This window comes from Diaphorina citri, unplaced genomic scaffold (assembly GCF_000475195.1).
Source record: "Diaphorina citri unplaced genomic scaffold, Diaci psyllid genome assembly version 1.1 scaffold6, whole genome shotgun sequence".
NCBI lineage: Eukaryota > Metazoa > Arthropoda > Insecta > Hemiptera > Psyllidae > Diaphorina > Diaphorina citri.
The window spans coordinates 412,768-423,508 of NW_007377445.1; the positions used below are offsets into that span (position 1 = coordinate 412,768).

The 10,741-nt window shown below is 40.1% G+C and overlaps 1 protein-coding gene across 1 annotated transcript in view; it reads left to right on the top strand.

Moving 5' to 3' along the window:
• Nucleotides 1-9,860, top strand: part of LOC103524623 (C-Jun-amino-terminal kinase-interacting protein 3-like) — a 29,281-nt gene extending 19,421 nt beyond the window's left edge. Inside the window, exons 12-18 of the mRNA XM_026819891.1 lie at nt 229-400; nt 1,221-1,486; nt 2,494-2,665; nt 5,150-5,255; nt 6,213-6,391; nt 6,770-6,901; nt 9,260-9,860. Coding sequence (XP_026675692.1) covers nt 229-400; nt 1,221-1,486; nt 2,494-2,665; nt 5,150-5,255; nt 6,213-6,391; nt 6,770-6,901; nt 9,260-9,357 — 1,125 coding nt within the window. The 3' untranslated portion in view covers nt 9,358-9,860. The remainder of the gene's footprint in view (nt 1-228; nt 401-1,220; nt 1,487-2,493; nt 2,666-5,149; nt 5,256-6,212; nt 6,392-6,769; nt 6,902-9,259) is intronic.
• Nucleotides 9,861-10,741: the final 881 nt, after the last annotated feature.

Sequence of the window (10,741 nt, forward strand, 5' to 3'; positions counted from 1 at the left end):
AAAAGTCATAAATAAGATATCTTTTCTCTTTGGGGTCGAGTGGGTTGGAACACATCACATGCCTTCAGGCAGCAGGCACACTCCATTTGTCAAGGGTCTAGGTATTACCTTGCCCTTGTAAATCAATTCAATTTGAAAAAACCAATTTTACTGATGTATTCTGCCATCACCATTCGGCTACAGCTGAAGCCGCTACAACTAACCAACTCTTATTTATTTCCCTTCCAGAAATCGTTCGATGCTCATCCCCGTAGGGAGAGTCAAGTAAGACAAATGACCTGGGCAGGGGATGGTGTGTGGGTGTCCATTAGACTAGACAGTACACTGCGCATGTACAACGCGCATACCTATCAACACCTACAGGATGTGGACATTGAACCCTACGTGAGCAAGATGCTAGGTATGTATACCTTCTGCTCATGTGTTACAATTAGGACACTTTTAGCTGAGACCATAATCTCACCATTTGGTTGGGTAAAGGCTGGGATCACAATCTGAATTTCAACTTATACTAGGGCCAAGTTTAACTCTTGAATCAACCAATCTGATTGGCTGAAAATTTCAAAATCAACCAATCAGATTGCTTGATCTAAGAGTTGAACTTAAACCTAGTTTAAACTCAGATTGTGGTCCCAGCCATAAAAAGTTTTAAATCAACCAATCAGATTGTTGGTAGTGATACAGCTAAGATTTATAGTAGCGGGGGTTTTACCCTCTATTCGGCGACAAACTACCCACCTACTCTTATTAAAATCACCCAGTATGACTGGGCCGGAAAAAAACCTGCATCCGATTTCCACAGGGATTCATAAAGCACTCCTAAAACATTCTTCCTATTCAACTCAGTATAATTTTCAGTGCAAAGTTTCTCTTATTATTTGCTCGATTTTTGGAAATTACCTTGTATAGGTTCCCTATACGTAAGGGTAATAGAAAGTAAAAAACAGCGATTTCCAACTATGTAGAGGGCCGCATGGAGCCCGCGAAGCTTTTAGTGTGGATCCCCTCGGGCTTGATTTTTCCTCTTTTACTATGGGGTGAACTCCGAAAATGGAGTATCCACATCCCACCCCCTATCCCCTCAATAAAATCCTGGATACGGCCCTGCCCCCTGTGTATGTGGAAGTACCTGCCTATGTAGCATGATGTCTGAATACCAGGACATCCAGACCCACTAAAACCTAACCTCCTCCCTCTTTCTATCAGGGCCCTGGAACCAGATATATTGGACATTACTCATCTTTCTAAACTTAAATGTTCTCTTTTCAGTCATGTCCAGGGCCGGGTTGTATGTGCTCTGGCCGATGGCAGTGTGGCTATCTTCAGGCGCGGACCAGACGGTCAGTGGGACCTCAGCAAGTACCATACGGTGACATTGGGCCTGCCCCATCATTCTGTGAGGTCCCTGGCTGCTGTCTATAACAAGGTGTGGTGTGGATATAAGAATAAGATACATGTGGTGGACCCCAAGTCTTTAGTAGTTCTGGATACAATATACTTTGTGTACAATATATTCACCCCTTTGGTTTTTGAACGTGATTTTATTTTCAGATGGCTGGTGGTGGTGGCAATTTGTTCCTCTTGGGTGATTCGGTGACTCTTTGGCCTCCAATAAAATTTATTCTTATTCTCTTATTTTGTGACTTGATTTCTTATTCATATGACCTATTTTCAGCCTGTATGTATGCTAAATAAAACTATACTAACAAATAGGGACACAATGAAGACCGTCTTCTCAATTTTGGTAATGGTATTTCGATGGAGACAAAATATTTTACTTTCTACTCTTTCCTTTCATTTGACAGCACGACGTCTTATTCTTATAAAACTAAACTGCTCACTTTGAAGATGGATAACTCTAATCAACCTAGCTAGCTGGCAGTTTTTCAAAGAGTTCTTTCTGCCTGAAAAGAACAAGCACAAGTCCTCACGACGGTTGACTGCGGTTCAAGACGAGCCAATTAAACATGGCTAGAGACCATCACCCTGGTGCGGTGTATGACTCATAAAATGTCTTATTCTTATAAAACTAAACTGCTTTGAAGATGGATAACTCTAATCAACCTAGCTAGCTGGCAGTTTTTCAAAGAGTTCTTTCTGCCTGAAAAGAACAAGCACAAGTCCTCACGACGGTTGACTGCGGTTCAAGACGAGCCAATTAAACATGGCTAGAGACCATCACCCTGGTGCGGTGTATGACTCATAAAAGTCATAAATAAGATATCTTTTCTCTTTGGGGTCGAGTGGGTTGGAACACATGCTCAAAAAAGTCATAAATAAGATATCTTTCCTCTTTGGGGTCGAGTGGGTTGGAACACATCACATGCCTTCAGGCAGCAGGCACACTCCATTTATCAAGGGTCTAGGTATTACCTTGCCCTTGTAAATCAATTCAATTTGAAGAAACCATTTTTACTGATGTATTCTGCCATCACCATTCGACTACAGCTGAAGCCGCTACAACCAACAAACTCTTATTTATTTCCCTTCTAGAAATCGTTCGATGCTCATCCCCGTAGGGAGAGTCAAGTAAGACAAATGACCTGGGCAGGGGATGGTGTGTGGGTGTCCATTAGACTAGACAGTACACTGCGCATGTACAACGCGCATACCTATCAACACCTACAGGATGTGGACATTGAACCCTACGTGAGCAAGATGCTAGGTATGTATACCTTCTGCTCATGTGTTACAATTAGGACACTTTTAGCTGAGACCATAATCTCACCATTTGGTTGGGTAAAGGCTGGGATCACAATCTGAATTTCAACTTAACTCTTGGATCAACCAATCTGATTGGCTGAAAATTTCAAAATCAACCAATCAAATTGCTTAATCTAAGAGTTGAACTTAAACCAAGTTCAAACGATTGTGGTCCCCGCCATAAAAAGTTTTAAATCAACCAATCAGATTGTTGGTAGTTATACAGCTAAGATTTATAGTAGCGGGGGTTTTACCTTTTATTCGGCGACAAACTATGCACCTACTCTTATTAAACTCACCCAGTATGACTGGGGCGGAAAAAAAACCTGCATCCGATTTCCACAGGGATTAATAAAGCACTCCTAAAACATTCTTCCTATTCAACTCAGTATAATTTTCAGTGCAAAGTTTCTCTTATTATTTGCTCGATTTTTGGAAACCTGCTTTCTTATGCCATGATATTTTTTGTTCTGTTTTGTGCTCCTCCCTGTCTTCTCGCTTAATCTCATGGCTGTAGCAGTGTTACCTGGAGGTATATTTCACTTTTATTATCAGTTTCATTTTTTGTTTGTTTGCATTGTTTATACTTTAATTTTCTTTATTTTCATTTGGTTTTGCTGTGTCCTGCTCTCTTTTTTCTAGTTTTACTGTGGTGTTTTGTTTTTATTTTCCCCAGTTGCACCTTTGCTTTACCCCTAGTTTTTTGGAAACCTGCTTTCTTATGCCATGATATTTTTTGTTCTGTTTTGTGCTCCTCCCTGTCTTCTCGCTTAATCTCATGGCTGTAGCAGTGTTACCTGGAGGTATATTTCACTTTTATTATCAGTTTCATTTTTTGTTTGTTTGCATTGTTTATACCTTTATTTTCTTATTTTCATTTGTTTTTGCTGTGTCCTGCTCTCTTTTTTCTAGTTTTACTGTGGTGTTTTGTTTTTATTTTCCCCAGTTGCACCTTTGCTTTACCCCTAGTATGCCAACAACCCTGCTGACATCCTCGAGTCATTCACCGTCTGTCAGAGTCATCTGCTGTGTATTGCCTCTGTACCAGGTATGTAGTAATGTAGTACTATGTATATTACCTCTGCGAGGCACAAATTGCCTTAAAAACATTCTAAAGGCCCGTTCCCATTTGTGAGTTTCATCCGATTTTTTTTCCGAATGTCCTTGTAGGCAATATAATTTAGATGAGAGTGTTCCCACTACTCAGGACACGATTTTTTTCCGAACGACAAGTGGAGCCTTAAGGAGTGCTCCTTATTGATAAATTCCCTGATATTCTTTAGTATTCAAGGAGTGTGCTTTAATCCTTTCGTGACCTTTTTTTTTTATTATTATTTTTACATGTAAATAAGCTGCGGATACAACTTTGGTCAATCTATAAAATTACTCTCTCCGACTGTTTCAGGTGCTAAAGAATCCGACTATTTAGTGAACAGCACAGAGGTGCACTCTAACGGTGCTAACGGTAGTGCCGACAATAATGGCGGGTGAGTTTACGTATAGGGAACCTATACAAGGTAATGAGAAAGTATTGCAATCGGTCCAATTTTTTAGGTATGTAGAGTAGCTGTGAGTTTACGTATAGGGAACCTATACAAGGTAATGAGAAAGTATTGCAATCGGTCCAATTTTTTAGGTATGTAGAGTAGCTTCAGTATTTCTCATACCTGTTTAGTTTTTGTTTTCTAGTAGAAAGTTCCATATTTTCTTTGAGTATTTGGTTTGAAAATTTACTCCCTCATATTTTATTCACCTTTAAATTTAATCCTCCTCTAAATCTATATCCTTGAAACTTTAGCTTCGCTAGTACACTGACCAAGGTATTCGCCTGCTAAACTGAAGGGCGGGGGTTCGCTTTGGCTCTACTTGTTGCTTTGTTTCTGAACCTTTTGCTTGGAGATTCATTTACGAATTTTTGATTCTATCGGAAAATTTGTTGGATTGTTGGTACTCTAAAATCATCTTTTGCTTTTATTTTTTCTTCTTTTGTTTGTTTTGCTGATTAAGGCGTTTGCACACATTTCTACACAAGCACGTTGCACCATGCGGAAAGGATAAAATACACTTTGTTCTTTGAAATCGACAGCTTTAAACTTTTTTCTACATATAAATATCAAATTTTTCTTATAGATGTAAAATATTCCCAGGAAAATCCATAGAATAAGTCAGGGCATTGTGAGATAAATATAACTGTGTGCTCAGGCTCAGGCCGGAACTTGGTGTGCCTAGATCCATCGTTTTATGTGTAGTGTCGGCCTGGTATGTTAAATACTCTAATGGGGTTAGTCAGATAAATAAATATATGGTAAATTACTGTATCTACCCACTTCACATATGTACTTTAGTAGATACAGTTACCATATTTCATTTCTACGGAGCTGCATAAAGTTACTGAAGTCTTCAACAGAGAAATAACCAAAACACTCTCTCCTTTCTACTCCCTCAGGCACAGGGAAGCTCGGTTTCTCCTTCGTTCGCATCACGGCACTGCTCATCTCTTCCTCACGTCTCTGGATCGGTACTGGTAACGGAGTCATTATCTCTGTCCCGCTTGAAGAAAAAAGAGAGATTATGAGATAGGTCAGGTACACAGTGGAGTTAAAAAGTTAGATACTTGTTAAGAAGTCACGTCAATGGAAAATTGCTACAAAAAGGAGCTGTCACACATGAGCAGTGACCAGTGTTATTAGGTATAGGGTTAGGTTAAACACAAAAAGGACCTTTCTTTTGTCATTACCAAAAATTAAAAACGAATAATAATCTAGAAATGAAGGTGTTCTTCTCATCTAGTCATACCTTCTAATCGAAATCACGCGGAGGTTCTTGTCTGATCGAGAATACAACGGATCAGACAAGAAGAAGTGTATTTATAGTGCTTTTTTTCACTTTGCGAATCCTTACCCGTGTGCTTTAAATTTCTTCGTGTAAGCTTGTATTAGTTTTAAGTCACTATTCAATTGGCCCATCCATTGGTGCAAGTCGTGGTTTTCAAGGATTCAAGGGTTGGTGGATAGAGATCTCTACTCAGTTCTGTGGAAGGTCTTTTTAATAACACATTCGTTGAATTGACTATTCTGAGTTTCACCAATCCTTGTTAGCAAAAAAATCTGGTGTGAACATCACACGACTTTCTATTACATTAAACTTCTCAACTGTAAGTCGGACAGTTCTAAAAGTTACACCATTCGATTCGGTGTGAAAAATTCCCATGGGATCAACTATTCACCCTACTTGTTAATGGTTTACAAATAAAAGGGAAATTTGTTCACACCGGGGAGTATCAAACCCGCAACTTATCAACTGTTAGTCAGAGAGTGATAAAAGTAGCACCATTCGATTCCGCGTGAAAAATCACATGGGATCAACTATTCACTTGCTTATTTCTGTCCCGCTAAGTGAGTCTAATGCCGGCCCAGCCTCAGGCAAGGCCCCGAGCGGGGTCCGTGTGTTCTCGGAACCGGCTACGAGCGTGATCACGCCGGGAACGTTTATACCGTACTGCTCGATGGTAGTGAGTCTAATGCCGGCCCAGCCTCGGGCAAGGCCCCGAGCGGGGTCCGTGTGTTCTCGGAACCGGCTACGAGCGTGATCACGCCGGGAACGTTTATACCGTACTGCTCGATGGCGCAGGCTCAGCTCTCGTTCCATGGACATCGGGACGCGGTTAAGTTCTTCGTGTCCGTCCCTGGTGAGTTGACCTTTTTAAAGAGGTCATTGATCTTCGCTTTTTTTACGTTGGAAAAATCTTTTGCTTAGCCAGTCTAAGTCTAGTTAGCTTGGTTCGTAGCGCGTCGCCTTGTAAGCGCTAGGCTACGGGTTCGATTCCCGCCCGAGGCGGATTTTATCCTGATGGGATATTGTTCGCTCTCGGAACAGCTTGCTTTTTCCTATCCTGTCTTCCTTGTCGTTTTCGGGACGATAAGACCTTAGCAGTTACAGTTCCCTCTGTCAAACCTCTTTTTACAAAAAAAAAAAAAAAAATCTGAATAACAACAAACTGATGTAAGATCATCATCATTCTTCTAATATCTGCCTAATCAGCCCTCTTTTTTTTCGCCGTTTCCAGGCAGTGGCGGTCTATCGGCAGCTACCAGTGTCCCTCAGGATTGCCCGGTCATTGAGAACGTATCCGGCACTGAGAAACCTCCGTCCATGCTGGTCATGTCCGGGGGAGAAGGGTACATTGACTTCCGGATAGGTAAGCTACGCCACTGGTTTAAAAAATAATACTACTACTACTATTGAGGGTGTGGTTTTATACGAAGGGCTAAGCTAGCCTAGGCTAGGCCCATTTAGGTAAACATTTTCATTTAATTTTAGAAGAAGGTTTTGACCGAATTTGTTTTGCTGACGCGCCTATTTCTTCGCTATTATAGGGAGTATCGACCTTTACGAATAAAGACGTACTAACAAAGGTTACATGGTCAGTATTAGACGCTACAAGTACAGGTAATTGACCACTGAATACATACCCAAACACTGTATCGAGTAAAAATGAATTTTCCAACAATTGAATTCTACCACCCGTCACAAATTGTGAATAATAATCATTTCCAATAAGAAGGTCGTAATCACATACACTTGTATTTTCCGGGACTTGATGTTGGCACGTACCTTATTTTGTACTGGACATTTCGGGTCTAAATTCCAGACCCTGAATTTAGACGGGTCTGGAATTTAGACTAGATGGTAGAGAACGCCCGGGGTGTTCCAGACCCGTCTTCAGACTTGCTTCCGACGGGCCTGGAATAGATCAGTTGCGCTTACTTGGGTGATGTTTCAAAGCCATAGACCAGGAAAAATGAGGACCAACGGAATTTTTCTTTTTCTTCTACGACTTCTAGATCCCGAGATAAATCGATTTAAAAAATACCGGTAAATCGTGAACTTTGACGTCACGGCATACGCTCCCGTAGGCGATGACGTCACATCAAATGTCCCGACCAAAGCTCCCTTGCAGGCAACGCATTAATGTGTTTGTGCGCATACGTTTCTTCGCAGTTCTTTCTGCTCCTCCGCTAGCGCGCTTGCATAGTGGCGCTACCTAGCGGACAAAAATAGCAACTGCGTTAAGGGGGAAATGGAGTGAATGTGTCAGTGGAAGCGTATTTGATTAGAGCGAATAGAATTCCCCCACAGTTAGGCGTAAAAAAGGCGAAATGAAATAAAAAATCCGTAGTAGTATTGCAAAAAATAGTAATAATATAAGTAGGTTTTAACAACTGTAAGAGATACACACCAAAATGTCCAAAATAATAAAATGTTCCGATGAATTAAGAATGACCGAGTGAAAAAATCTGTGAAAATCTGAATTGTGAAAAATCTGAAAAGTGTCCTGAAACTGGCCAAAAAAAAATATCACGAACTCGCGAGAATTCGCGACACCGTACACCTGATCAGGTCTACCTGATAGTGTGTGCTCATTAGGTTTCAGGTAGACCTGACAGGCGGACCTTTTCAGCCGTACGTGTCAGGTCTACCTGATAATGTGTGCTCATCAGGTATGAGGTCCCAACAAGTTGCTTTAAAATCTTTAAGTACAATCAAATAATACCTATCCAAAAACATTAATATCAATAAAAAATTAATAATTCCAAAATCCGTACTTATAAAAAACAGCAATAATACCTACATCTTTTATAACAATCAAAAAATCTAAGGAGGTATGAGGTAGACCTGACAGGCGGGCCTGATAATGTTTACCTGATAGTGAGTGACTGGCCTTACAAGGCTCAGATTTTGAGAACAGGGGCACTACTAACATTTCTTTCGATTCTCTCGTGTTTTGCTTCAAACTTTTGCTTTATCCCTCTTGCTTAAATAATACCGGACATTTCCTGTTTCCCCCACACGCTGCTTTCCTATTCACAATGGCTTTAACTAACAACTCTGCGTCAGTTTTGTGTACTCAATACTCACCCCTTCCGGTTTGGAAAGTGATTTTATTTTCAGATGGGCTGGTGGTGGTGGCAATTTGTTCCTCTTGGGTGATTCGGTGACTCTTTGGCCTCCAACAAAATTTATTCTTATTCTCTTATTTTGTAACTTGATTTCTTATTCTTATGACCTATTTTCAGCCTGTATGTATGCTAAATAAAAACTTTACTAACAAATAAGGATACAGGGAAGACCGTCTTCTCAATTTTGGTAATGGTATTTCGATGGAGACAAAATATTTTACTTTCTACTCTTTCCTTTCATTTGACAGCACGACTAATTTAACTGTAAATTGTATATGAATTATGTACATATGATTTTATTATTCACCTAAATTAATGCCCTCTGATATTCACCATTCACTAAAGGTATGTTACAAACACCAAAAGTGTGACTTGAACATGACTCAAAAACGTGCAACGAAAGGGATTTAAAAGGGGGATGATAACCTTATCACCCAGCCTGAGTGGAGCCGGGAAAAGCCAGCAGCAGGCGATGTCTAGAATGTCACCCATTCGAAAACCAACCTCCGTTTTTACTTTTTTAAAAAAATATTATTTTTTTTTTAATTATATTTAAAAAAAAACGATTCCCTCATATTGTGCGTTCTGGATTGCAGGTGACCCTGAAGAAGACGAAGAGGAAGACACGGGAGTTGCCACCATCAGCAAGGGGGAACAAAGCCACCTCATAGTATGGCAAGTGGCCAACTTATGAACAGAGAGCTCCCAGAACTGAACTTCGTGCTGTGAAGAGAAAAAGGATTACCTTTTGGTCCCTAAGAAAAGAATGAATGACATACCCGTTGGGCCCTAAGAAAAGAATGACATACCCGTTGGGCCCTAAGAAAAGAATGGCATACCCGTTGGGCCCTAAGAAAAGAATGACGATACTACTTTATCAATCGTATGCCCTCCTTCATTTGTGGGATAATTAGATAAATAGATTCATGTAATGACCAGAATAATATTGAAAAAGAAAATTCGTTCACAGATGGATTTTGACAGCCTATTTTGATATTGATAAAGTCTTTGGCCCAGGCTATATTAACTTAAGAGTCTATTCCCCATTTGACATAAATTAAAATTATTTGACGCTTTTCTTCTTCTCTCCAACTGTCCTCTTTCACTCATTATTTCATTTTCAAAGTAAAAGGACTTGAAAAATCTCTTCCTTGAAGAGTCCCCCAAGGAGCTCTTCTCTCCCCTCTGATTTCTCCCTTGTATAAACTTACTTCTTGCTGTCTATGTACCTATGCTCCCCTAAGAAAAGAATGACATACCCGTTGGGCCCTAAGAAAAGAATGACATACCCGTTGGGCCCTAAGAAAAGAATGACATACCCGTTTAGCCCTAAGAAAAGAATGGCATACCCGTTGGGCCCTAAGAAAAGAATGGCATACCCGTTGGGCCCTAAGAAAAGAATGACGATACTACTTTATCAATCGAATGCCCTCCTTCATTTGTGGGATAATTAGATAAATAGGTTCATGTAATGACCAGAATAAAATTGAAAAAGAAAATTCGTTTACAGATGGATTTTGACAGCCTATTTTGATATTGATAAAGTCTTTGGCCCAGGGTACATTAACTTAAGAGTCTATTCCACATTTGACAGAAATTAAAATTATTTGACGCTTTTCTTCTTCTCTCCAACTGTCCTCTTTCGCTCCTTATTATTTCATTTTCAAAGTAAAAGGACTTGAAAATTCTCCTCCTTGAAGAGTCCCCCAAGGAGCTCTTCTCTCCCCTCTGATTTCTCCCTTGTATAAACTTACTTCTTGCTGTCTATGTACCTATGCTGTTTACTTGTTTCGATGTTTACCTATTTCCTAGTGCCATTTTTACTGTATTCATTTGTCACAAATGAGTTCTTCAATCGAAATCGCGCGGTGGTTCTTGTCTGATCGAGAATACAACGGATCAGACAAGAAGAAGTGTATTTATAGTGCTTTTTTTTCACTTTGCGAATCCTTACCCGTGTGCTTTAAATTTCTTCGTGTAAGCTTGTATTAGTTTTAAGTCACTATTCAATTGGCCCATCCATTGGTGCAAGTCGTGGTTTTCAAGGATTCAAGGGTTGGTGGATAGAGATTAGAGAT